The 27,420-nt window shown below is 34.3% G+C and overlaps 4 protein-coding genes across 6 annotated transcripts; 1 reads left to right on the plus strand and 3 right to left on the minus strand.

Moving 5' to 3' along the window:
• Nucleotides 1–6,536: 6,536 nt before the first annotated feature.
• Nucleotides 6,537–7,283, minus strand: LOC113723745 (BON1-associated protein 2-like). The gene has a single exon (XM_027246721.2). It carries the CDS (start codon nucleotides 7,218–7,220, stop codon nucleotides 6,675–6,677), a length of 546 nt encoding a protein of 181 aa, XP_027102522.1. The 5' UTR covers nucleotides 7,221–7,283; the 3' UTR covers nucleotides 6,537–6,674.
• A 4,812-nt stretch (nucleotides 7,284–12,095) lies between these two features.
• LOC113728011 (cell division protein FtsY homolog, chloroplastic) lies at nucleotides 12,096–16,490 on the plus strand. 2 transcript variants are annotated; one of them, XM_027252465.2, is made up of 12 exons: nucleotides 12,096–12,471; nucleotides 12,812–12,916; nucleotides 13,248–13,321; nucleotides 13,428–13,486; nucleotides 13,623–13,660; nucleotides 14,015–14,135; nucleotides 14,258–14,326; nucleotides 14,435–14,517; nucleotides 14,776–14,844; nucleotides 16,006–16,068; nucleotides 16,170–16,295; nucleotides 16,428–16,490. In XM_027252465.2, exons 1-11 carry the CDS (start codon nucleotides 12,160–12,162, stop codon nucleotides 16,281–16,283), a joined length of 1,107 nt encoding a protein of 368 aa, XP_027108266.1. In that variant the 5' UTR covers nucleotides 12,096–12,159; the 3' UTR covers nucleotides 16,284–16,295; nucleotides 16,428–16,490. The 2 variants fall into 2 exon arrangements, with proteins under 2 accessions (XP_027108266.1, XP_027108265.1); XM_027252464.2 differs by having other exon boundaries at nucleotides 16,170–16,490.
• Nucleotides 16,491–16,979: 489 nt separating this feature from the next.
• On the minus strand, nucleotides 16,980–19,375 carry LOC113728012 (uncharacterized). Of its 2 annotated transcripts, XM_027252467.2 has the most exons (4): nucleotides 19,017–19,375; nucleotides 18,329–18,475; nucleotides 18,081–18,145; nucleotides 16,980–17,247 (listed from the first exon to the last, which is right to left on the minus strand). In XM_027252467.2, the coding sequence occupies exons 1-3, from the start codon at nucleotides 19,338–19,340 to the stop codon at nucleotides 18,125–18,127; spliced, it is 492 nt and encodes a 163-aa protein (XP_027108268.1). In that variant the 5' UTR covers nucleotides 19,341–19,375; the 3' UTR covers nucleotides 16,980–17,247; nucleotides 18,081–18,124. The 2 variants fall into 2 exon arrangements, with proteins under 2 accessions (XP_027108268.1, XP_027108267.1); XM_027252466.2 differs by lacking the exon at nucleotides 18,081–18,145 and having other exon boundaries at nucleotides 19,017–19,367.
• A 543-nt stretch (nucleotides 19,376–19,918) lies between these two features.
• Nucleotides 19,919–26,742, minus strand: LOC113724626 (uncharacterized). Its single transcript, XM_072076486.1, has 7 exons — nucleotides 26,014–26,742; nucleotides 25,481–25,535; nucleotides 25,237–25,294; nucleotides 24,867–24,961; nucleotides 24,674–24,777; nucleotides 24,367–24,495; nucleotides 19,919–23,670 (listed from the first exon to the last, which is right to left on the minus strand). The coding sequence occupies exons 1-7, from the start codon at nucleotides 26,142–26,144 to the stop codon at nucleotides 22,407–22,409; spliced, it is 1,836 nt and encodes a 611-aa protein (XP_071932587.1). The 5' UTR covers nucleotides 26,145–26,742; the 3' UTR covers nucleotides 19,919–22,406.
• Between the last annotated feature and the right edge of the window lie 678 nt (nucleotides 26,743–27,420).

The raw sequence follows: 27,420 nt of genomic DNA on the forward strand, positions 1-27,420 counted from the left end.
TTAAGCTTTTTTTGTTTTATCAAGTAAATAAATGTTCCAATTATGATCTAATTACTAAATTTGATGGAAGAACTAATTTTTTTTTTTCGTGTTCCGCTGTTGCAGGATTTTATGTCTCTTACCAAACGTAGAAACAAGAAAAGAGAGAGAGAAAAACCCAATGAAGGAAGTTTGTGATCGATGCTTAAACATAACTGCTTTAATTACCTAAACCAATGAAGAATTAAGAAGCAACTGCCAAGAAACTGTCTTCTCCATGTCGTACAATTTCGAGTAGATTGCTCCAATTCCATTATATATACAGCTAGCAAAGCAGACGAAGCAGTTTATGTCATCTAAAAACGTCACAGGGGCTGGCGCAAGCACGCTTATGCAATATGCATGCAAGCGCGAGACTAATAATCATCAGTCAGATTTTTCTTCTTAACTTATTCAGCCGCGAGGACGCCGTGATTTGCAGGGTCTGATTCTTCAATTAATTAAATGAAATGAAACATCTAGCATTCTTTCTTCCTATCCAGCATCCACCTTCCTCGGATTTCCATGACTAGGACCACTAATTTTCAAACATATTTCCTCTGTCTTGACTCTTCTGGATATGATATGATGATGATGAACTTGTCCCTGTAATTCATTGGCCCTGTCCATTAAGTTTCCTCGTCATGTTATTAGAAATGATTTCGACCATTAGCCTTAGAATGAACCTGTCCCTGGATATGATGAACTTGTCCCTGGAATAATAATTTTGGTTAAAAAGACATGTTTAAGAAAATCTGTCATCATGGCAGCTTTACAACTTTAGTCTTATATAGAATCTCAGACGGCTGCTATCCTTTCTGCCCCAAGGTGTGTTATGTATGGAAACTTTGCATACTCTGGAAAGAAATATATATCATGACACTTTTATATATTTCAACAAGGCACAGCGCATTTAAAAGTAAACTCCAGAAACTTTACGCTCTTCTTCTTTTATGCATATTCTACTGCATGAGTAATAATATTCAACTTATTCGTCTGGTTAGCTAACTCTTTAACTAATTATACTTAGAAATTTCTTCAGTACAAAACTTCAACGGTTCCAAGGCTAGAAATTTAAACAAACCTCTGACGTAACTTCTTGTGCAATGTGATGAGGGTATAAATCTTTTGTCCTTGAAGGACAAGTACTTTTACTACTGGCGTTTTGGTGGAAAAGGAGGAAGCTCGACGGTATTACTATTCAATATGGCTTGTATCATAGAACAGTAGCCATATTAGACATCAGCGGTAGCTGCTTACTTTCCTACGGTGGGATTTCCAATGGTTTGATTTCTGAACCGTGTATATAATGTAGTATATGTTTGACTCTTTATTAATCTGGGAGTCAGCGGACTGATTTTCCACGACTGTAGCAGTTGCTGCTATGCTGGACATGCAATAACGTCGTAATTCGACCTTTGAGCTAGCGTTTTGATTTGTAGCAGTTGCTGCTATGCTGGACATGCATTAATTGTTGCTTTCTTGCCTGTGGCATCTTTTTCCTTCTTCTAAGGTGTGGCTAGCATTTTTTTCACATGGGTTTTTCAAAAGCCACCGGGCAATCGTGCATCGCATGGTGTAAAAAAAAAATCGTGCATCGCATGGTGTAAAAAAAAAATCGTGCATCGCATGGTGTAAAGTCACGAATACATACGGAGCAGGGATGATTGCCAGTTCAACCGTTTCAAAACAATAATTTTATACATTTAGATAATGTAAAAATCTTAAATTAAATATTATGTAATGTAAACATAAGACAAATATTTATAAATCTTACAAAATGATATACATCATGTGATTTGAGTCTTATATTTATTTTGGGCTAAATCAATTGCTTCCTAAACCGTTGTCCCATATTTGTAGAGCCACATAGTTTTGGGGGCACTGACTACAATATATAGTGCTAAATACCTCTGTTTTAAAACTCGGACCGGACCGGCCGGTCGATGTGCTAAATACCTCTGTTTTAAAACTCGGATCGGACCGGCCGGTCGAATCGAGAACCGGCCAGGTAGCCGGTCCGAGTCATATTAAAAAATCGAAAATTTAAAACCCGGTCAAAGCCGGGTTTGACCGGAAAAAAATCGGTTTTTCCGGTTCAACAGTAATTTTTTTTAAAAAAAATTCAAACTTTTTAATATTATGTTTTGACCCCAATAAATTGTTAAAACTTATTGATATACCTCAAATATTTGATACTTTATAAATATTGTCCTAAAATTTGATGTTATTTTTCAATTAAATTCATAATTTTAATTCTAAACTTGTTAATATTTATTAAATAATATAAATTGCTACTTGATTGTTCTAATTTCTTTGTATTTTCTTGTTAAATATATTTGAAACATCAAATATATATGAATATACCTTTATTAATATCAATATATTATTAGATATTATATATATAATATTTTAATTTTTAAATAATTTTTATTTATGACGTCATCCGGTTCGACCCCCTATCGACCTCCGATCAAACCCATTGACCCCTGACCCCTGACCTCGGCCGAATCACTATCCGGTCCGGTTCTGAAAACATAGCTAAATACTGCTTATACAAAGGCGAACCAATCCAGTCACTTTTTTCAAACTCATGCAGCAACAACCAACAACGTGATTTGCAGCAGTTTTGGTCAATCCGTGATTTTGCTGAACAACAAAAATATTTTTAACTTTTGTTAGCCAAAAAAAAGATTGCAATTATAACATTTTCGCCTGCTTTCCTCAAATTTCTTGTATAACTAGGACAATTAACAAACTCTGGATGTGTCTGGATAGACAATTACTTGGAATAATTATTCAAAAAAATATTGTAGTTTTTTTTTTTGTGAGATGAAAAGATGATTAAGAAAATTAAAAAAATGATTGAAATATGTTTATGATATAAATAAAACAAAATCTTTAATATAAATAATAGGCATCCAAAGCACACCTTTGTTCATCATATGCTCGGCTGTGTGGACATAATAATGACTTTACCACCAGCTGAATTCCCACACTGTATTTGTTGGGTCTTCTCGTCACATCATGGATATTATAGTGGCTAACGACAGCAACTCTTTGCTCCAATTTGGATGAACACTTGTTATTCAAGGTCAAAGAAAGTTGCAATACAAGACTTTGTCATGGAGTCATATGATCAAACCATCATTCCTACAAGTCAACAACCTTATAATATCCATACATCAGAAGGTACAACACAAAGTTTTAGTTTAACAACTCATTTTTTGTTTGTCTCTTCAGAAAACTAAAAAGTTCTAAAGTTTTTATCATCTGGTAAAGACCTATTTTTTAGATTGAGAAAAGCAGCTTATCCCATTTTGTCCCAAACTTGATGGATGTCATACAATAATGCTATACATTTATCGGTCTACCAATTAAAGAATCGTTTATGCTTGGGTAGATCAGTTTTCAAATATCCAATTTTTCAAATTATACCACACCATCTCACTAAATAGTGTGACATAATTTTTGGGATATTGAATATTTGAAAAACCAGATTTACCCAAATTTTGGATTAGCTGTTTTTGAGGGTATTTTTGAAAAATTTTACTGTAGCAGAGTTTTTAGAGTATATTTTGGGATATTTTTAGAAAATATTTTGGAATATTTAAGAGTATTAGAGTTTTTAAAATATTTTTTGAGATATTTTTTGAATATTAAAAAAAATTTAGACTACTTTTTAGAGTATTTTTTAAAAAATTTTAGTATTTGAAAAACTAGTTTTTGAAAAATTAGTGGATCCAAACAGAGCCAAACCCTGGAAACTTTACATCATTTCAACTGTGTCATAAAGTTTTTACAAACTACAATAGAAGTTGTTTTCCACAACTTCTGTATTTATAAAACCTAAAAATTATCTCCTCATGATTAAAAATCAAATTTATGGAGTAGAAAAAAATAATAATGCCCTAACTGTATGAAAATTGTCCTTTTTCATTTTGTCTTTCTTCTTCTCTTCTATATTATGTTTAGATTTTTTTCCTCTTCCTCTACTCCTATTGCAAAATACAAATTTTGGCGTTAATGTGCTAAGTAAATTTCCTTCAAGCTTGAATACATATCGGTATATTGTAGCTCGAAATATTTAATCACCGTATAAGAAATTAAAAGCATCCACTTTATTTAAAAATTTAAATATGTCAAATTTATACTAATAATTTCTTACTACGTAGTTGTTTTATTAGCGGCATACTAATTTTTAAAAACATGAGGTTGGTAGCAATTTCATTTTAGGCTTAGCTAAACAATTTTGTTATGTAAAAAATTTAATTATCATAAATTACTGTAAAAATTAAAAGTATATATTTCATAAAAATCCATTTGTGTAATTTTTACACTTTTGAAAAATAATGAATCATGACATTTAGCTAACAATGAATACTTCAGAAGAAATTGTTAATAGAAATGTGAGATACCTAAACTTCTTATATAAAAAACATGCTTTTTAATTTCTTTTTTAGTGCATTTTAATTTCTTATTATAACTCATGCTGATTAAATTGTTTTAGTACTATAAAAGGAAATTCTTTAGCATATTATTATTGAAATTTGTATGCAATAATAGGAATAGAGGGGGAGAAAAATATATCTAAACATAATAAAGAAAAGGAGGAAAAGAAGAAAGATAAAATGAAAAAAAAATGTTACGATCCAATTTGAGAATGCACTTTTCGTTGTGTTTGAGGCCCATGAGTGGAAGATTCATTTGCAACCTTCAAACTATCTGATCTTACCAACCTCACATAATAGCATAGTTAGTAAAATGGGATAATTTCATAAATCTCTCACAAGATTTCTGACTATTTCACTGGTCTCCCTTTAGATTTTAAAAATTATACTAACCTCCCTTGATTTTTATTATTTTGTCACATTTAAGTCCAACCAACAATTAAAAAGTGATATTAGAAAAGGGAAAATAATATGATTTCCACCATTGCCTTTCATCTACTAAATTATTTAATTAATCTAATACCCACCCAAAATATTAAAGAAAATACTAGAATTTGTTGTTTATCATCAAGAGATTAAATCACATATGGCACCAAAAATAGTACATCTATAATTTTATTTAATATAAGATCTAAATTGCTTTTTTTCGTTATAAACTTATCGTCAAACATGATCAACAACAAATAATCAAAAAATTTGTAACCAAAATAATGAAATTATTACAAAGAGTGAATTTTAATACCATAAAATTCTCAACAACTAACCTTAATATATTCATAAAAATATTCATGATGTTAAAGTTTGTTTTCTATAATATTTTGGTTGCAAATTTTTTGATTATTTGTTATTGATAATGTTTGACCATAGGTATTTAAATGAAAATAATAACTTGGATCTTGTATTAAGTGAAAAATATAACATGATACACTATTTTTTGATACTATATGTGATTTGATCCCTAATAATAAACAACAAATTTTAGTGTTTTTCTTTAATGTGTGGGTTGGTATTAAATAAATTAAATAATATAGTAGATGACGGATAATAATGGAATTATATTATCTTTTCACTCCTAATATTAATTTTTGATTATCAATTGGGTCTAAATGTTACAAGATAATTAACCTCAAGAGAGGTTCATGTAATTTTTGAAACTTGGACGGAGGCCAAGGAAATAGTCAGAAACTTCAAGGGAGGTTTCTCAAATTATCCCTTGTAAAATATGGGATTGGCATAATGCAATATATTATATGTATCATGCATATTATGTAGAATTTTTTTATACCAATTTTAACTTCTATTCTTTTGTATGAGCTGTTAAATTATTAAAATTTCATCAGTTTATAACTTATATATATATATATATAAATCTAGAGATCATGTTATATGTAGTTCTTATTTTGTATATAAACAAGAAGACAAGTCATTGTTCTCGCTCAAATTTTAGAATTTTTTTCATGCATAATAGTTGCAAAGTTAATTATTTTTTCTATTCAAAATAAGGATTAGATTAACACATAATCCACCAATCCCAAATTAAATGTTTCAAACTTTAATTCACTGCCTCTAAAACTATGACTGATTTATTCGCTTGAAATCCTCCCTTGATCATGTATTCTATAAAAGCAATCTAAAATTTAAAATGAGCAAATCCTCAACTTTTGAGAATCTGTAGGGATTTGAATAGGTCAAACCCTCAACCGTCAATTACTATAGTTATATCCATATAAACCAGCTTCCGTTTAATATGATACGATGGCTATCCGCATAAAGCCAGGTAACTAGCACTATCCCACTAACATACCTATGCATTTAAGCTTCAGCCAAAAAGACCCCGCAAATGAAGAAGTGATCTGAAGGCACAACCAAGTAGAAATTTGGGATGAAAAAAACACATCTTTATCGCTTTATTATTAATTGAATATGTATTCATAGTTAATCTCCCAACTCATGCTCAAACCTAACAAAACATACTCAATTTGGATGGACTGAGCACCATTGAAATCTTGTATTCATTCTGGAAGTGGCAAACTCCACCCCACAAACATTGCAGGTAGCTATTTTGAATTTTCAAAAGAGCAGTATCAAACTCTGGAAGAGATTAAAATGTTAAGTCATACTTAACCAATTATGTACAATTTGTCAGTCCAACCCTTGCCAGGTGGGAAAAATTGGAAAAGAAAGGAAAATCACCACTATTTGACTCTATGACCAAACTGGAATACCAGTTACGACTCCTTCGCCGTTGGAAACCTGCTGACCACCCACGGCAATCCCAGACCACGGACGCGAGCAACCAGCGGAGTGGCTGCTGCAACCGCCGCCATACGCATTCTTGACACTCGACGAACTCTTAACCCTAACGGAAAGATTAAGAATCCCATTCCTTTCACCGTGAGAATCCCACAACCTGTAACTCAAAAAGTGCAGATAATTCTCGGGAACATAGTCTCCCAAGAAATCAGAAGCCGGAATCACTGCCGTCCCAACAATTCTGCTTCCGGCAGCGGTCTTGCATCGAACTTCCGCCGTGAAATAACGTGCATGCATGGGCATGTCCATCACGAACTTCTCATCCCATGCAGGATAGCCGCCTCCATCTTTATCCATCTTTGTCGTTTGCTCCTTAAACGAGTCGGTTTTGATGGTCACGAAGGCGTTTTTCTTGACGGGTTGTTTTCGATTTATACGTAGATCCTCTCCAGAAATCACCGTAATCTCGAAAACCTGCAAATCATTCGAACTCCCCATGATTGTTAACTTCTTTTTTTTTCCCCCTCCCCTGTGGATTCTTTTGTCAAGAGATCAAGGGAAGGTTTGGATGGAAGTTTGAGAGGAGAAATATAGTGGGATATATATAGGAGGGGTAGAGGAAGATTGGAAGAAAAGAGAGAGAAAGGAGGAGGTTGTTTCTGTAGACAAGGGGTATGGGTTTCGTGGAAAGTATGAGGAAATAAGGGGGTATCAGGATGCTATAAGATGGTGTACTATACGCAGATGTTGTTGTACGTTGAAAAAGTCATGAGTTGGACTGACCGATATAGTGCTATACGATTTGGAAAGGTCCAAGTGCATTCGAATAGTGAAGTGGGCCGCCAGCAGCGGAGACAAAATCAATATGTGTTTGGAAGTTTCATTATTTTTTAGATTGAGAAAAGCAGCTTATCCCATTTTGTCCCAAACTTGATGTATGTCATACAATAATGCTATACATTTATCGGTCTACCAATTAAAGATTTGTTTATGCTTGGCTAGATCATGTTTTCAAAAGATCCAATTTTTCAAATTGTATCACACCATCTCATTAAATAGTGTGACACAATTTGGGCGATTGCATTTTTGAAAATGGGATCTAACAAAATTTTGGATTTAAAGATAAAGCCAGTTGGAAACCTGGGAAACTTTATATCATTTCAACTGTTATCAAAGTCCCATGAAAGCTTGTCAAAACAGACTGCCTTCTAAGGCACTTTCTTCTTGAGAGAAATATCATCTTTGCCACTTCTTGCCCTCGCTGCAACCATTCCTGTGAAGACTCAGCTCATGTTCTTAGATATTGCCCCCATGCTTCCTCCTTTTGGCAAAGCCTCAACATTCCCACCTCCTTTGATCTGGATTTTACAGTTTGGCTTAAAACTGGCTGTCTGTCCAAGCATATTTCTCCATTTTATGGAATCCCCTGGGGTGCTGTTATCTCTTTTGCCTGCTGGAATCTTTGGATTGCCAGAAACAAGGCTGTTTTTGAACCATCTAACCTCTTCTCCATTCTACACAACACTCTAGCAGTGGTGGCTGTATACTCCTTTTTAAGACCTATTCAGAACATAGTACATCCTAGAATAGAAGTACTCATTAACCGGATTCCCCTGAACCTTCCTGTTTCAAAATCAATATTGATGGGCCTTCCATAGGGAATTTGGGTCTAGCTAGATCAGGTGGCTTGATCAGAAATCACCTAGGACACTGGGTAGCTGGGTTTAGCAGAAAACTAGGACACGCTACCAATATACTTGCTGAGTTGTGAGGGATAAGGGATGGACTATCCTTAGCTTCCTCTCTTAACTTGCAAAATGTTGAATAAGAAGTTGATGCTAAAACTGCTCTAGACTTGCTTAAATCTGTAAATACCTCAACTCATGAGTATGCTTCAATTATCTTTGATTGCAGGTTCTTGATCTCTGCTCTGTCCAAAGTCACACTTAGGCATGCTTACCGAGAAGCAAACCAGTGTGCTGGCAGATTGGCGAAACTGGATGTTCAACAAGATATGAATTTTGTATGCTATGACAATAGCCCTCATGCTTTGAGAAGTTTAGTAGATGCAGATCTTAAGGGAATTTGCTTCCCTCGTTTTGTACCTATAACTTAAGTTTGTTCAATATATAGTCCAATTTTTTACCAAAAAAAAAAAGTACCATAAAAGAAATATCCATGTATATCTGATTTGACTGATTAGAGTTGACAATAGAGGATAAAGTTTTTACAAACTATAGTAGAAGTTGTTTTCCACAACTTCTGTATTTATAGAACCTAAAAATTATCTCCTTATGATTAAAAATCAAATTTATGGAGTAGAAAGAAATAATAATGCCCTCACTGCAGGAAAATTGTCTTTTTCATTTTCTCTTTCTTCTTCTCTTCCTTTTCTTTATTATGTTTAGATTTTTTTCCTTCTCCTTTACTCCTATTGCAAAATACAAATTTTGGCATTAATGTGCTAAGGAAATTTCTTTCAAGGTTGTTTACATATCTGTATTTTGTAGCTCAAAATATTTAATTGTCAAATGAGAAATTAAAAAGCATCCACTTTATTTTAAAATTTTAAATATGTCAAATTTATACTAATAATTTCTTACTATGTAGTTGTTTTATTAGTTGCGTACTAATTTTTTTTTAAAAAAAGAGGTTGGTAGTAATTTCATTTTAGGCTTAACTAAACATTTTTGTTATGTAAAAAGTTTAATTATCATAAATTACTATAAAATTAAAAAGTATATATTTCATAAAAATCCACTGTGTAATTTTTGCATTTTTGAAAAGTAATGCATCATGACATTAATACTTCATAAGAAATTGTTAATAGAAATGTGAAATACTTAAATTTCTTATATAAATACACGCTTTTTAATTTCTTTTTTAGTGCATTTTAATTTCTTATTATAACTCATGACGATTAAATTGTTTTAGTACTATAAAAGGAAATTCTTTAACATATTATCATTGAAATTTTTATGCAATAATAGGAATAGAGGGGAAGAAAAATAAACTAAACATAATAAAGAAAAGGAGGAAAAAAAGAAAGATAAAATGAAAAAAAAAAAGTGTTACGATTCAATTTTCCCACATCGAGGGTGTTATTGTCTTTTTGACCCTGTAAATTTGACCTTTAGTCATTGGGACGTAATTTGTAAGTTTTGTAAATACAAGAGGCAATTCGCTACTAATTCATGATTTGCGGGAGGGCAATTTGTAATTAAGCCAAAGCTTTTAATGTACGGTATCCGATTGACTGACTTCAATGTTTTCCACAGGTTGTTGAGGAATTTCTTATTATACTATATATATATAATAAATCTTATATACACTGAAAAAGTGTATATATTATCACAATTGAATACATGATACGTATGTAAAATTTAAATTTTAAATTCAAATTCAAATTATATGTCATACATCCAGTGATAAATATACATACACTGTAAGTGTATAGAAGATTAATTCATATATATATATATATATATATATATATATATTTATTTATATGTCATGAGTTTTGAGCGAAAGGTCAATTGTAAAAAGCTCCTAGCATTTTTATTACTAAATCATCGTCGTTGTTATCCAAGTGATAGAGAAGGGATAAATTTCTATCTAAAATTAGAGTAAGCTTCCACAAAGACACTGCAAATGTACCAGCAAAAAGTAGCCGCCCTTTAGTCATACCCTGTAATTTCCCCCACTTTTTGTATATACTTTGTGTTTTCTCATCATCATAACATCATTAGTCAGGGTAGTCAGTCCAGTCCGCTGTGTTGTGCTTTTGGAAATGTCACAATTCCATCACTAGTGTTTTCAACTTCTCATTTCTCAACTCAGCCCTTAGCTTTAAACGTTTTGGGATAATGTCACAATTCCATCACTAGTGTTTTGGACCGGTGCGTTTGGATTGCAATTTTTTTCAATAACTTTTTATGTCATATATATCAAATTGTTAAAGTAATTTTTTTACAAAAAATTCAAAAAATGCAATCCAAACAAAGATGTTTCATTTTTGTGTCTTTCGTTCATATTTCCAGTTTTCAGTCTTGCTTATGAGAGGGAAATTAATTGTGAGGTTTAGATGCGTCAAGAAAAGTCATATCAACATTGCAACAATCCCTAACCTTATACTCCCTCCCTTTTTTTATAACCAACGTTTAAGAAATTTGCTCTAGTGTATTTTTATCTGTCATTTTATTATTCCCATATAGTATTAATTATTTTTTCACAATTTTACCCTTTTATCTCTCTTTTCCAATACATGGTTCTTAATTACTACTCCTAGTAATTATTGCTTCTCTCTTTGTAACAACCCTAGTAATTGGACAATTAATGAGGGTACAAAAGGAAAGTGGTGTACAGATTTAAGCAATGAAAAACTTTTCTTAATTGGTGTGCAGAACTTTAAACGTCAGTTATAAAAAAAGGAGGGAGAATTAATCAAGCAATTGCAAAAGTTTCATAATTCTGCTCTATTTTTATGCAAGGAGATGTTTTGCAAAGACCCTCTTAAATGCTGATCTCAACCAAACATATAAAGGGACCTAAATGTCAGAGAAAGCTCAGACAAATTGAAGCTCTAACGAGGAGTAGAACGATGCCCAAGATTAAATTGATCAAAGCAGAATAATCATAGGATTTGTTCTTGAGACATATCGATGACTTGCTCACTTTAGAATGTTCTATCTACTTGAGTGAAACGTTCACTTTACTCTACTTGAATTAGAGAAATATTTTGGACACTTTGAATTCATTGTAAGTTTAAACTAAAAGGCCATATTCTCAAATTTCTTTTGAACGTTTGAATTTTTTAAATAAATTTACAAATTATTTGAAAGTTTTGGTCTCCTCCATCTCTCCCTCCATGGGATAGGAGTAATATAAATTATTACCATTAGACAAAAAAAAAAAAAAGAATTGGATTTATTTTTTAATTAATAACTTTTGTCCTACAGACTAGACAAGCTGATTCATTTATATGTTGAAACTAAAAAAATATTTGTTTTCTCGATAGGATTTTGATTACAGAAATACAAGTTAAATGCTCTATCAAGTGGAGATTAAAAAAAAATTGTTCTTCATTTTCCTCTTTTAATTTCCTTTTCGTTAGCATAAAGGTAATAAAATGATTGGTTCTCTATCCATACAAAATACTAATACATGAGACGAAAACAAAAGAAATTTTGACGTAAAATAATTTACCTCACAAATTTTTATCATCTTTTTATTTTACATACATCACATTAAAAAATTCTAATAAATTATGCAAATGAACTCCTGTCCGAACAAGAGTAAGCAAGAAAAAGGAAGGGGAAAAAACAAAAAGAAGCAGAAAAATGAATAGAAGGTGAGAAAGCACGACGTCGTTCCGGAACATTATGTGATTTTATCCGTAGCAGTACTGTTCTGCTGATAGCGCGGAGGGGAAAAAAAAATGGCTGCTTCGCTTCCTCAGCTCTGTCCATTACAGACCTCTAAACCTCTGCTTTCACAACCATCTTTCGGCCTCCATCCCTCCTCCCGGTACCCTTTATCTAGAACCAAAGAATCCCGGTTCAAATGCTCAGCTGGTCAAACAGGATTCTTCACCAAACTAGGTCGTTTACTTAAAGAAAAAGCTAAGAGTGATGTGGAGAAAATCTTCTCTGGATTCTCGAAAACCCGAGACAATTTGGCTGTAATTGATGAGCTTTTACTCTATTGGAACCTCTCTGATACTGACCGGGTTCTTGATGAGCTTGAAGAGGTCTTAAATACTCGTTATTTTGATATTTCTTGAAGATATTAAAAATGTGATCTTTTGCTTCTGGTATTCTTGATGAAATGGGCTTTATTATGCATTCTGGATAGCTTCCCAGTTAATGATATATTTACTGGGAACAATTGTTGAAGAAAATTCAACAAGATTGGATAATAATTAGCCTAGCCTATGGTTTGGCTCAAAAAAAAAGAGGCTGTTTTTAGGATTGAGTTTGTCTAAAGTCATATTATTGAGTTGTTATCCTGAGAACTTTGAAACCTGAAGTTTAAGTTGTTTGGTTTTGACTCATTGTGTATTGAATGGATTGGCTTCTGTGTTTCATTAGGCATTGTTGGTGTCCGATTTTGGGCCAAGGATTACTATAAAGATCGTGGAAAGTCTGCGAGATGATATATACGGAGGGAAGCTCAAATCAGGAAGCGACATAAAAGTAATTTTGCTGCTAATGTTCTGGTTGTAGAATGCTTTGCTTTATATTGCACCGTTTAAAAGATTAATGGTATCTCAACTCATATACCTTGTTCACTTGCCAATGTCGGAGAACCGAATTGCAAATGGAGGGTATATTATCATTTCGACTTTTGTATTCCAAAAAGGGTTTGGAGATGTCAGCAATTCAATTTGGTTTCATGTTGTCTTCAATAATTGGGAGACTGAGAGATGGGATTGAGCATGAATTCTTACTAATGGAGTTCTGTCTAAGATAAAGTACAACATTAAGTACTTTAAGCTTTGTCATGGTGGAATGCTGTTTGTTGTAGGATGCTTTGAAGAGGAGCATCTTGAATTTCTTAACTAGTAAAGCACCCAAAACCGAGCTTCAACTTGGATATAGGTTTGATATTGTTTGCATTTGGTTCTTTGAGCTATTTTTCTTTTATCTTTTTGTTCAAATGTAACTTCAGTTTCAGTTGATATTTGTTCGTGGCTTCAATTCTTAGGAAACCAGCTGTGATAATGATAGTTGGCGTCAATGGGGGTGGGAAGACAACATCTCTTGGTAAGACAGACTTAAGGCAGTATGAGCAAAAGTGAGTAATGAGGGATGTATAATTGATCACTAGGTTGAAAGAGGTAATTAACAATATAAGAGCTATCTTTGCTGGTGCATTGATTATCATGAAATTTGAATGCAGGAAAGCTCGCAAATAGATTGAAGAAAGAAGGTACCAAGGTGAGTTCTCTGCTTTCCCTCTCTCTCATTTTAGCTTCCTGCTTTGTCGTTGTAACTGAACAAAAGTGTACTGATGTGCATATATTTGTTATAACTTTTTCTTTCTCTGACCTACCCTTACTCTTCTAAGTTCTATTTTGGTTTCCAACATTCCATTTTGTTTTCTGGAAGATTTTACACCGAACAAATGGTTTTTGATGGGAATATTTGTTGTTTTCCAATTATCCATCTTTTAGTTTATTGGAGTTAAAAGACTTGGGTCCACATATTCAAGCAGAATATTCTGAACCGTAAAGAATAGGCTTTTTTAGCAAAGGTTCTTATGTTGTTTTCTCTGCTTTAAATCTCTGTCAGATATTAATGGCAGCAGGTGACACATTTAGAGCAGCTGCAAGTGATCAACTGGAGATTTGGGCTGAAAGGACAGGTTGTGAGATAGTTGTTGCTGAAAAAGAGCATGCCAAGGCAGCTACAGGTAAACAGTATACATTACCTAGTGTAACAGATATACTTTGTCATTTATGCCCTGTCCGATATCATGCAGAACTTATCTTTTGATTAACCCTAACTCCTGATTTTGAAGTATTTCCTGAGTAGTTCTTTCACAGGCTGTGAAAAGAGGGAAGGAACAGGGTTATGATGTTGTTTTGTGTGACACATCTGGGCGTAAGTACATAAAATTGATCATTCATCTTTCAAAAATCATTCAGTTAATTGTCAGAAAATGCAAGATAAAGTAGACTTATCATTCAATCTTGTTTTTGTTCTTTCCAGGGCTGCATACAAATTATAGCTTGATGGAAGAATTAGTGGCTTGCAAGAAAGCTTTAAGCAAAATAATACCTGGTGCACCCAATGTAAGATTCCCTGTTCTGTTTTTAAAGATCAATCTTAGGATGAAATGTTCTGCATTGTGATGAATGTTTCTCTCTCTCTCTCTCTCTCTGTGAGAATCTTTAAGATTGTTTTTTTTTCCTTTGGGATCATATATTGGTTTCGTAGTGAATTATAACCTTTTTTGCCCTTTTGATACGAACAAATTTGAATTATTTTCTCTGTTGTTTAGCAATTTCCAGACTCTTAACTTGATTTATAATTACTTCATAAATTTGAAGGAAATCCTTCTTGTACTGGATGGGACAACTGGTCTAAATATGCTTCAACAAGCAAGAGAATTTAATGAGGTAAATTTGTCCTTCATCTTTCACACCATGGAACCTCATGTGCACATACCCCAGATTATTTTAATGGAATGTGATAAACTCTTGTTGACCTCGGACTGCCTGTTTTGCAGCATTTGCAAAAGTATGCTTGCTTGGTAGAATTCTTCCTTTTGTATAATCATGTGTTCGACTTAGGGTTGCGATATTTGCTCATTTTATCAGCTGCTTTCAGGTTGTAGTGGTAGCCTGAAAGATTTTTCAAGATATTCCAGTAAGTATGACAACGTGGAGGGAATGCATACAAATGAAAACTTCATGCGTTCCATCTGGTTTCCTACTACCAATAGGATTAAAGCACCTATTGCATCATTAATTTGTTGCAAATCCTAGTCCAAGGAGCATGTTTTGTTCCTCAGCATAGAAATTTAGTCATGATAATTCTATGGTAATTTTTGAGTACTGCAATATCATAATTGTCCAAGTTCCCTGAATGAATTATATCATCTCAGATTTCGATGATCTTAAATTAGTTCTTTTTTTTTTTTTTTTTTTTTTATATGTTGAGCCAGAAGGAGGTTAGCCCCTCACCAGCATGACTTCTTGAGTGAGATGACCATTTATTTTGACCTCAATTTCCTGGGTGTAGATTTCAGGTTATGAGGCTTTAAAGTGATTGGACATGGATTTTCTAGATAGGCCAAGCCTATGTTATTCGATATGCAGTACAACTAATAACAGTTGACCTGGTTACACTGATTGGACTGATGCGATTACTTTGGAATCGTTTCTAGAATACAATATTTTGTAAAGGGACTGAAAAACTGCGGTTTTGAAGAATAATTCAATCATGAAGATGGGTTAGTCAACTTGTTTTAGACATTTGTTCAAGCAGAATGATGTTGCTGGGTTTAAAATGAGACTATATATGCAGGCTTGGGTTATACAGCTTCTCTTAAACGCTTTCCTCTCAACCTTTGCAGTTTTCTTTTCTCTTTTTTTATAGATAAGGGATGGGTGAGAAGGGTTGCTCTTAAAAGCTGAATCTTTGATTCTCTAATCAAACTGAGTCCAAGCATTCTTAAGGGGGATTAGAGAGTACAGTTTATTTTTCTCTTGCGTGTCTATACATCCTGTCTGTTCACTGAATCTTACTTTTGCAATTGGACTAAATTTTGGTACCAGGTTGTTGGAGTAACTGGTTTAATATTAACAAAGCTTGATGGTTCTGCCAGAGGTGGCTGTGTGGTACACTTACTTTCATTAGCTGAATTTTTCCCAATTCAGTTATCTCTATCACAGCTCTCCTCTATATGCGGTGGACTAATGATGTTACATCCTTGCTGAAGGTGAGTGTAGTTGATGAACTTGGAATTCCTGTGAAATTTGTTGGTGTTGGTGAAACGGTTGAAGACCTCCAACCTTTTGATGCTGAGGCATTTGTCAATGCAATATTTCCTTGAGAGCCTTGTAGGGTAAGGACTTGATATTAAATATGTGTAACTGCTTTTTGGTCTTCAAGGATCAGATGCTCTTTCTCACACAGATACATTCGAGTCTTTACTTCTGATATCTTGTTAATTTATTCGAGTCTGAAAAATTGTTAGGATGCTGATGATCCAAATCTTTCATCTGAATTATCGTACATGGAGATCAGATATTTAGCCGAATAGTCTTGTACTGATTGTCTACCGGCTTAGTTAATTCTGCTCTTCTCCAAAGTCGCTTTCTCTGCATCCAAATGTTAGGAAATGCAAGCTCTAGCATATTCACGCATCTTGTAAGATTTCCTTCTCTCTTTCAAAGAACAGCTTTTGCCTTTCTTCTAACAACACCAATATATTGCATGTACACTTGCATATCCATGCAAGTGTACTCCATCTCTTATAGCATAGTCTGAACTTGTTAATAGCATAGTCTGAACTTGGTTCAAGTATTTATTTAAAGATAAAGAAATTTGGGTTTTGAGCTTAACAAGTTCTGAAACCTTCTTCCTCAGTCATTTCTGATAGCATAGTCTGATGAGAAAATCTTTTAGTCTTGCACATAAACAGGAGAATCCCATTATACAATTGCAAGTATAAGTTTCTGCAGTGTTCTAAAAGTCAAAAGAGCAAGATAAAAGCTAGAATACAAAGACTTGCTTTTTATCCACATGCTTCCAACAAATTAAATCTATCTTCAATAGTTACGGATGGTAGAATTTTGAACAGTATGCCAGGCAACAACTACAAGAAAAATTCATGTAAGATGCTTATTTGTAATTTGCTGAACAAATATGATTCACAATCTTGCAGTAGGCAGGTGGTATATGGTTGCACGAGAAGTGTAAACCAATTTGCCTGACTCCTCAGTTTTGAACTCAACTGCAACCACTGTCAGGTTTCTTCCGCTCCTTACCACTGATCCATCAACAATCACATTAGCCTGTAGAGAAAGAAAACACTTCAACTTTTACGTGGATACAAATTTTATGAAGAAAAACCTAATCCAAGAAGAGTAATGCATGAGTGACATCATTAGCCAACAACCATATCAAAGATGGCAAACCCTTGATCATGCTTGCATATGTATCACATTTCAAAGCTTGAACAGACTACCAACAAAGATGAGGCATCATCAGCTAGTTTAGGTGATTTATATGATCTGACAATTCTTCTCTACCTAAATTTCTTGGGCAATTACCCAATGAATGAAGCGGACATGCTTTAAAAAACTTTTAGATCTTGCTAATGTGTTCACAAAAATGGGTTTGATTGTTGAATAGAGAGGTACATCTTTTCAAAACAGCAAAAGGAAAATGTCAGCAATTGTCCCCCCAAACTGCCCAAGCACACAAGCATGAAAAACAAAAGAAAAAAAATCAGTCCCCTCTCAGTGAAAGGAAAAAGAAAAGAGAAATGTTTATGATGCAATCAAATTTTGCGAGTGCTTATAATGTACTACATCTCTATAAAAAGAGTTGCGTTATCAATCTGAACTACAAAGGATAATATTCCCTTAATGATGGTCACATTTACATCTAAAGAAAAGCAGCCTGTCACTGAGTCTTGTAGCCTTTGCAAATCATGCAATTCTCTACGTATATCAGCAATCATCAAATTAATCAAAAACAACATCTAAACAGGATGCAAATGATTCTTGAAGTATCCTAAATGGTCTCTCATTTAGATGCTTTAAGGATCTGAAGATAAGGTAGATAGTTTATGCAGAGTCTAATGTAAAAATCAGTCACATTGAGAATGTGAAGGCAAACCCACTGGATAAGGTTCCAATTGCTACAGAATCCGGGAAGTGCTGGGTGCTAATAATCATACCTATGCACCTAGAAATAAGTTTTCAGATACTTCAAATTCGAATATAGAACAAGCATGTAACAGAAACACCAATATCTTAATCTAGATATGTAGATGATACTTCAAAGAATAAAAAGAAACAAGGACATCATCATCCCTGCTAACTCAGAACCTATTTAAGACTGTAAAGAAGTTTAAAGCAGAAAATTCACCTTATTAGGAGCAGCGGAGAGATAAGATGTGCTCAATTCTCCAAGAAAGATCTCCTTATCCTTTCCTACTACAGTTCTAGCACAAGCATGCGACACCAATTCTGCCACAGATGCAACTGCTCCGCCGTGCATTCCACCATAAATATTCTACAAATGGAGTAAACCGAAGCAATCTGTAATCTGTAATGTTGGTCGTGGAAAATTACATTTATCTAGAAACATCAATGGTCTAGGAAATTTTTATCATCCAGAAACATCAATTATCGACAATCATCCGTAAAGTCCCATACAGTCAGGTCACTCGCATCGCAAAGGCAACTATTCTAGGCCTCCTTTTTCTTTCCTCTGAATAAAGCGAAGAAATGTGCCAAAAACAATAAAAATCCAAAAAGTTTGGAGCTTTTGGGTAAATTTTCAATTCCATCATCCATCCATTTATATTCTTGACTTTTGAAAGCCACCAAGATCACAAATTTAACATAATCATCAAACAGTTTTCGCAGCCAAGAACTGATCGGCCCAAGTCAACTAAGATTTTCCAGTTAAACTTGTTGCATTTTGACAGCAATTAAACAATACTACAGCTTTCAAAAATCAAATATACTGAAATTTTGCGAAGAAAATAGAGAGAACAATCAAAAGGTTCAAACGGGTTTTAGCTAGTAATAGTAATCCTTCTCTGTATTACCAAAATTGGGAGTTTGACAGTGAGAAGGCAGGAGATTTTGCCCCGTTCAATGGATTGGACCTTGAGGCAGCTGCGGAAGAGGTCAGAATAAGCATCAGGATGGCTAAGATTAGGTGGGATGGGGGTAGAGAATTTGAAGAACTCGTCAATCATTGCAAGAGCTTCTGCATTGATGTCTGATGGATGGTCATCTGCGACGCTGGAGGCGGAAGCGGAGCCGGGCTGTTGTCTGTTTTTGTCCATTCCGTGCACCTCCGTCGCCCAGACAGTAGGGAAGATTCGCTTAACACTGCTGTTAATATTATTGGAATAGTGGCAGCTCATACATGATGCTCTTCAGTGTGTTTTTTTTTTTTTTGTAACCCTTGCCTAATAAAAATTTGGGTAAACTTTTTCTTTTTAACGTTATACTATTAAAGTTGGGAAAATTTGGTAATTTCATACACATATTAGCATGTTATTTTTTCCCTTGTTTGGGAAAATTTGGGGAAAAAAAGGGAATTAGGAAGAATTAAAATTCATAAATAAGGTGTAATAGTATTCGAGATTTGTAAATGGGGTATGGTTTAATGTTCAGGAATGGTAAAAAATTTGATTTTGTGGACAAAATTATGAATTACCCTAATATTAGCACTTTTATGTGCATATATTTATACACTCAGGAATTTCAATTATTCTCATTTCCAATTTACATAAAAAAGGGACGATCATAGATAGACTTCCTCATTGAGTCATCCATCCATCCAAAGTGAACCTGTTTCTAGATATCCATATTTAGCTTCGGCATTTCATTAATCAGGTATAAAGACAATGAAAAGAGAAAGGCAAAATGGTTTACGAAATAGGGTAGCATTTGTCACAACACTATAAAGTCCTGTACAAAACAAACTACAGCATTTCGGAACCATGGAAGTTCTTCTTTTCTGACATAAACTTTCATTGTAACATGCACTTTTGTCCTCAGTTCTAACTCTTCCAAGTCTTATCACTTTCTGTCCTAAACAAAAGCATAAATCAAGTGTTGATTTAAAAGGACAAATTGATGACTATCCTTCGCAAAATGCCACCGAGTGCCTTGAAGACTTTCAAGTAAACATATGTAATATTTTCAGAGGGAAATGTATCAATTTGTGTTTTAAGCTTGCCTGTCCCACTCAAATCTGCTGAAAACTGGATAGCACTCGGGATCAGGCATAGGTGATAAACTGTTCAAAAGATGAATGAGAAAACCTGAATCATTCATAAGTTCACCCCCTCTTTCAGTTGCCTTCATCAGTTATGCAGTAATACCTGGCTCACACTTTAACAGAAAATGGTTTTTTTTTGTTTTAAAAAAAAAAAAGAAAAAAAGAAGAGGAGTATCCATCCTGTGTGTCTAAATGAGGAAGACGAGTATCTCGGTCAGGAAGATCAAAAGCTAAAAGATTTTTGTATTAGCTCTCAATCAGCAAATTTTCTTTTGTAATTTTACTCCTCTTGCATTCTCCAACTCATGCAAAGAAAGCTGTGCTGCTTATATCCCTGAATCACACAGAGTATGTTGTATATAGCCTGCTGTTTTCTATTCTCAATTTATGTTAAGCTCCCTGCATAAGAAAAGAATGGAGAAAGCCAAGTCAGGTAACTAGAAGTAAAATGTATGTTAAGGATCATAATAATGAACGCCTACTATGTCACTTGTCTTCTGACAAAAAGAGGAAAAAAAATACTATGTCACCTTTCTTACTCTCCTGCCACTTTTAGTTTCACTGAAGTCCATCAACAAGAGTACTTTGCTCATTCCTAAAATTCTTAAAATGGACGAGTAAGCACACGACCTTAGACTTTCCACTTCACAGACAATTTTTCTATTATATCTCATATACTAAAACCAATCAATACAGGTATAAGATCCCATATATAGCCACAAAAGTTTACAAGTCTCTCATAGTATTAAGCGACAATTTGTCAGATAGAGAACATAATGTCAGTAACAACTATAAACTGTCAAGTGATAAGGAAAAGGAAAGAAGATATTCTTTGCCCTCGTATAACTGCATATTTCAGAAAATATGCCAGCGGATGCTTCACTCAGAAGAGCAGAAACTATATCAAAGAGCCATATATGTGGATTGGGGATATATATAATAAGACACGGTTACAATAGCAAGCAAAGATATGCTGTTCTTTCTATGATGTTGACGTTTGTCTTGGATCTCCATCTGTGATAAGAAGATGGATTAGACCGAACGTAATGAGAGATTTTGCAATGCATCAATTTCCAGCAACTGTTTGAATATTCACTTGATGCTATAGCTATTTCCTCTGTTCTCTTTCTACTGGGGTTCCTAGAACTATGAAACGCAGTTTTATGCTCCAAGCCTCCAACTATAGCTTTGCTGCTTCAGTGAGAGCTAAGCAACGAGGAGTGCCTGGTGATTTACATTTCCTTGAAAAGGTTCCTCATTCTACTGAACCCAACGTCTACTCGAGCATCTGTTTTCCTTGATCCTAAAAGAAGGAAGTGCCTAAACTTTTCCTGTCACCAGTCACAAGTAATGCAGACATTAACCTTACCCTTTTCATCTGGAAAATATTAGGACAAGTAGTACCTCACAAATTCCCATACCAGTGATGGTTAGCTTGATTGGTTTCAGAGCTTCATGTGTGACCTAGAGGTTATGTTTTTGAGTCAACAAAGGGATAAGTGGAGTCCCACTGTTGATCCTCTTTGTTAATATATTAATAACAGTAATAACAATAATAGTAAAATGAAAACAAAAATAAAAAGAGCTTCATGCAAATTGAAATCTACAAATTCATGCATTTTTCCAATCTGCTACCTGAGAACGACCTGTACAGAACAACTTTTATAAGGTAGTTCACACATTTCACGTTGTTATTTCCATTCACTAGTTGAATTATCCTATATCTGCCTACTGGCTATCACCAGCGAGACTAAAATCTGTGGTAGATAATTAAACTGGAAACACAGAATTAAATATAACTTTTAAACCAATTTAGTCTAGAACTAGATATTTGTCATTCATGAACATTAATTTCCATAATAAGCATTTTGCAACATGTACTATCAAACTCTTGTAGATTTTTATCTATTACACATATCATATTAGATGTCTATTTGATATCACCCATATAGTTCTTCAATAAAGGCAAGCATAATTCAGGAAGCAATTTAACAAGTGAACAAGCATGGATATGCATCATAGCAGTGAAAAGAATATAACACTGACCAAAAAGTCCAATGTGCAAAGGTCCTGTGCTGACTGAGTAGAAATCTTGGATTAATCTTCTGACTACAGGTATACAATTCCAGAAGAATAAGGAGCCAGGTAAGCTATCTCATTCATGATTAACAAAGAGAAATTAAAATCAGCCAAAATGCTCGTATTAGGACTTTCTTTTATCCCATACATCATCAAAGGCATCTTTCAAGCATTTCCCCACAGAACTTATGCCAGAAGAAATTTTTAACTTCCGCATCCTTTGTGAAGCATACAGTTCCCTCAACAATGGAAGTTGGTTATCTCCACCAGCAGGTGGAAACTCATGTGATCCTGGCAACCTCTCATTGTAAGAATCAAGTCCCTCAACAGTCGTGAGAAATTTATCCATGTTTTTGGAATTGCTAGCTTGAAAGGAGCTTGGAAACTTTCGTTTTCTTATAATAGATGGTGTATTTTTAAAAGTCATCGCTGCCCTCCTTAATATGGACTTTGTACTACTAACAACATATGATCTCTTTTCAAGAATATATGGTTTCATGAGGGTAGTAGAAGTTGATGGCTGCCTAATATAGCTGTCAGTACTAGGAAATCTACCAGTTGAAAGGAAAACCTTGAGATCCTTCTCCTGGAGTGGCTCATAGCACAACCCATAGTAGCTTCCTCCAACAAAGTTTTTGTACATTCTGCTAATAGTACTATGCTCACTAACTACGTCTTTTGGAACGATTGAATGGGAACTCTTAGAATGGCCCATATAGCTGAAATCTCTGCAGTCCCTAGAAAGTGGACATCCATATTTCATATCAGAACTTACAGCAAAAACGTTACCACCAATTACAATAGTGTTATTATCACCATCAGCACCCCAGGCTTGCTTCAAATGCTGGTGCAAATGTAGACAGGGAGAACCCTGGGATGGGCAATTCATGAGATGCCCATCCTTGTAGCATGTGGATTGTGCATTAACATGTTCAGTGACAAAACCATTAGACGAAATTTTGGACAGTCGAGGAATAATATGATAATGATCACCTAAAATAGCATGACCACCCTTATCTTGGTTCTGTATAATCTCTGTACAAGCCGGGGATGAAGGTTCAATTGAATTACTTGCCTGCCTGCTTGGGTGTCTACAATTTTCTCTTTTAGAATCTTGAAGATAACTATCTCTTCCATTAGGAAGTCCAAGATTTAAGTCCAGAGAACAAGCATCTGAAATCGCTTCACTGTTCATGTTCTGGATCGCCAATAATCCTGCACCTGAGCTCTGTTTTACCATCAAGTCCCCTCCATATCCGACTTCTGTCTTAGAACTGCAGGGAGTGGGATCAGCAAATTCAGGATGATCAAAAACAGAATAGGATGAATTTTGTTCCAGTTTCTTCTTCAACGAACAGTTCCAGTGATTCTTTATTGAGTTCTCTGACCTAAAACGTGCCCAGACAGAAACATAAGAATACAAATGCATCCAATCTAGTACCAAAGCAGTAACATTACAACTTAAGATTACAAAGAAAAATAAAAAGAAAAAAAATGATAAACGGATTTCCCTATTTTAGTTCCCCATTTCTGCAAGGACTCCAAAAATGATATCACTTTCCAAAAGAACTGAACAAGTTCTCCCCCTAGTCTTCCTTCCTACATAGTAACTTATGTTGATCCAACAAAACCAGCTCAGAAAGTTAAAATAAAGACATGCAATCATTCATGCATTACATGAGGAGTATCAAAAGGGTGGATGCTCCATCTAATCCACCTTGAACAAGCACCTAAAAGGACCCCAAAAATGATATCACTTTCCAAAAGAATTGAACAAGTTCTCCCCCAAATCTTCCTTCCTACATAGTAACTTATGTTGATTTGACAAAACCAGCTTAGAAAGTTAAAATAAAGACATGCAATCACTCATGCGTTACACAAGGAGTATCAAAGGGGTGGATGGGCCATCTATCCACCTTGAACAAGTACCTACAAAATTACTTTCAAACATTTGACTGTATATCCAATAACGACACAAATGACAGAAAGGCATTAGCTACCATCAACTCCAACCAGAAAGGACAAATGAAGAACAATAGCCTGATCGATAGCTGCACTTGTGAGGAGAAGTCTCCTAATACTACCTTCCACTTAGACATTTTGCAATTTCAGCCCATCTATTCCCATATGCTGAATGAGCTTCAATAAGAATCAATTCCTCCTCCCTGGTCCATGCATTTTTGTTAATTTCTGGATTCAAATGGTTGTGCCACCTGTATAAGCAGCAATTAGCTTATATTTCTAATGTTTAAAATGGAAAGGCTGCCTCTTTGCATTCAATTTGGAGATTTCATACTTCAATGAGAGTGAGTGACTGGTTCAAAGAGCCAAGTGATTATATCTATATTGTGGAGTCAAAGAATTAGCATAAGCACAATGAATATGATCTACCTTTCACGACACTGCTTTCCTATACGTCCTGGAAGTTGTTTAGCTATTTCAGACCACTTTTTGTTGCCTTGTTTGCCTACCAACTCAACAATAAGATCATCTTCCTGTATAATTTTGATAAGAAATTCATAAGAATAAATAAATGAATCGTCTGCCTTCTTAATGAGCACGATCAATGGATATCAGATCAAACCTCCTTAGTCCAAGGCCCTTTAACTAGTTCTGGATTGAGAACTTTCTGCCAGCGATGCAAGCACTGGACATCTGTTCGATCAGGAAGACACTTGGCTGCAAGATATCAATAACTACTATTAGTCTACTCAAACATATTTTTCTGTAGTTGGTTTGCTCGTTTGAAGTGCAAGCAGGCAAAAAGAAGAGTATGAGACAAGACCATAGCAGGCACCCCTCCAGGACAAAATTAACATATGTCCAACCACAAAAGGTAAAGCTTTTTCTCTTGGCTTAGTGAGGTTGGTACGGCATTTTTCAAGCCAACAATGGAAATTCTGTGAATTGACATCATAAAGACAGAACAAATTGATCCCACATTGGCACATTACCTATTTTTTTCCAGCATTTACCATTAAATCTTTGAACTGCATCTTGTAAAATTTTATCCTGTTAAGGGAGAGAAAAGCTAATTAATGCCCTTGCAAGCAATACACTCAAACTCCAAAACAATACGAAAACACATCTACAACTAAATGAAGAGCATAATAAGCAATCCAAACTATAAGAAAGTTGATACAAGTCTTAAGTTCAAACCAAGACACGGGAACCAGAAACATTAAGTTTAATAAATACCTCTTCCTCTGTCCACCTTAACCTCCAGGATCTCCTTGCAGGGCCACTAACCCTCCTGCTCCCAAGAAAACAGTTGTTTTAAACAAAAGTCTTGAGAAAGGTAGTACAAAATAAAATCATTCAATCCTGCCTCTTATTCATTGTTACGTGAAAAAGAACAAACGGAGGCTCTTTCATGAACCACAACATATTTTTGTTGCTTTGACATACCGATCAGTCTAACAATACGAGTCTTACCCTCCATAAAAACACCTAAATTCAAAAACTTTGCATGATAATTGTACACTCAAAAGGTGAGAAGTAATTGATAACAATGCTACTGAAAGTAAGATATTTTTCCCATTCCACTTCAAAGTAGAAACCAGAAGTAGAAAAAGGAAACCCAAAAGCCCGTAAAAAACAAAAAATCTTGAAACAGGATTAAACACTGGAACTCTTTCTTTATTTATGTTCGTCAAATATAGCACTCAAAAGAAAAAAAAAAAAAAGCAAAGGATAAATAATACTACAACAAAATAAAGGAAAGAGAATACCAACAAGCAGCATGGTGTTTCGGATCATTACTTTCACCTGTTCCATTACCATCCATGGCAACATCTGAAGAACTTACATTATCTTTCTCCCCATTTGCCCCTTCAGCCTCAGACCCTTGATCTTTCTCCATAGCACTTCGGTGTTTCCCCTCAGTTAAACAATGAAAACACAAAATTGGCAAAAGAACTTATACAGAATGGCACAACCATGACAATCTAACGACGCCGAAGCCAAAACCAAAACCGAAGCCTTTAGCAATCAAAGATCACAAGTCTATAAACACAACATGAAGGAGACTAAAACCTAGTTTCTAAACCCTTTAGCCAATACAGCCGAATATTTAAAAAAAAAAAAAAAATCTGTCGTAAAAAGGTTCACCGATGGTCGATAAAAAGCAGGCACAAGATGCTCAAATTAAAATTGTGAAAAGGGTATTTGCATCGTTGCCTAAGTATTTTTGCAGTTTTAGGCGCCTTTATATGTATTTGGAAAGGTTGTAACGGCTAGAAAAAAGTGGTGACAAGAAAGGAGTTTCTTCCCCAAAGGAGACAATAAATTTTTGTACTTCTCAGTATTGGGTCTTTTATTTGACTGCTGTATAAAGGAGTTTGAGATGGAAAAGGGGATTTGGGTTTTAGAGCTAAGTACTGAAAGAATTCAAGAAAGCTGTGAAGTTAGTAGATTGGGGGAAGAGGCGGTGGTTGATTGGGGACACAATTTCGCGGGAAGCAGAGAACTAAATGAATATAGACCGTTAACGTCTGGAAAAAGGTAAGTAAGTGTGGAGTTCTATTATTGGGCTATAATGATGTGGATTTGCTTGGGTTTTTGTAATTTTGTCTTAAGAAAATAGTTCAAAATATCCGTCGCATTTTTGTTAAATAAATTTTTTCATCCTTCTCTCTTAAAATAATAATTTTGTGTCCCTTATAAATCAAATCGGTAAAATTTGATTCAAACATAGGTTTCGAACACTTTTTACTGTAAATTCATTATGTCACCTACACACGATCACTTTTTTAGTAGTATAATGGTTAAATCTCATTTGTAATTAAGAAAAAAAATGACTCAATTATATTCATTTTTGCTCCTAAAAAAGTAGAATATGATCTAAACTATGTTCATTTTTGCTATCAAAGTTAGATCAAACTCAATTCGTATTCATTTTTGTCACTAAAAGAGTAGAATTTTACCTTTTTCTACATAAAAAATAGCTACATGTGGGTCACATATTGATTACAAGCTAAAAAGTGGTCGTACACTTAGCAAATTTTACTAATACAATTTTGTAAGGAACGTAAAGTTACTATTTTAAAAGTGAAGAACAAAAAAATTCATTTTGCAAAATGTCAAAAATATTTTAAACAATTTTTCCTTTTGTCTTCTTCTTTTATTTCCCACGATTT

The sequence above is a fragment of the Coffea arabica genome, chromosome 2c (assembly GCF_036785885.1).
Source record: "Coffea arabica cultivar ET-39 chromosome 2c, Coffea Arabica ET-39 HiFi, whole genome shotgun sequence".
NCBI lineage: Eukaryota > Viridiplantae > Streptophyta > Magnoliopsida > Gentianales > Rubiaceae > Coffea > Coffea arabica.

What these genes read in the sequence shown, in the direction of transcription:
- LOC113728012 (XM_027252466.2), bottom strand. Translation starts at nt 19,340, where the DNA reads ATGAGCTGCCACTATTCCAATAATATTAACAGCAGTGTTAAGCGAATC. An exon ending in CTGTCAAACTCCCAATTTTG is followed by an intron (nt 18,476 to 19,016) that starts GTAATACAGAGA and finishes CTCCATTTGTAG; the next exon opens with AATATTTATGGTGGAATGCA. An exon ending in TCTCCGCTGCTCCTAATAAG is followed by an intron (nt 17,248 to 18,328) that starts GTGAATTTTCTG and finishes CTTTCTCTACAG; the next exon opens with GCTAATGTGATTGTTGATGG.
- LOC113728011 (XM_027252464.2), top strand. Translation starts at nt 12,160, where the DNA reads ATGGCTGCTTCGCTTCCTCAGCTCTGTCCATTACAGACCTCTAAACCT. An exon ending in TGGGAAGACAACATCTCTTG is followed by an intron (nt 13,487 to 13,622) that starts GTAAGACAGACT and finishes ATTTGAATGCAG; the next exon opens with GAAAGCTCGCAAATAGATTG. An exon ending in AAGCAAGAGAATTTAATGAG is followed by an intron (nt 14,845 to 16,005) that starts GTAAATTTGTCC and finishes TTTTGGTACCAG; the next exon opens with GTTGTTGGAGTAACTGGTTT.
- LOC113724626 (XM_072076486.1), bottom strand. Translation starts at nt 26,144, where the DNA reads ATGGAGAAAGATCAAGGGTCTGAGGCTGAAGGGGCAAATGGGGAGAAA. An exon ending in GGAAAGCAGTGTCGTGAAAG is followed by an intron (nt 24,496 to 24,673) that starts GTAGATCATATT and finishes CTGCTTATACAG; the next exon opens with GTGGCACAACCATTTGAATC. An exon ending in GCAAAATGTCTAAGTGGAAG is followed by an intron (nt 23,671 to 24,366) that starts GTAGTATTAGGA and finishes GGCACGTTTTAG; the next exon opens with GTCAGAGAACTCAATAAAGA.
- LOC113723745 (XM_027246721.2), bottom strand. Translation starts at nt 7,220, where the DNA reads ATGGGGAGTTCGAATGATTTGCAGGTTTTCGAGATTACGGTGATTTCT.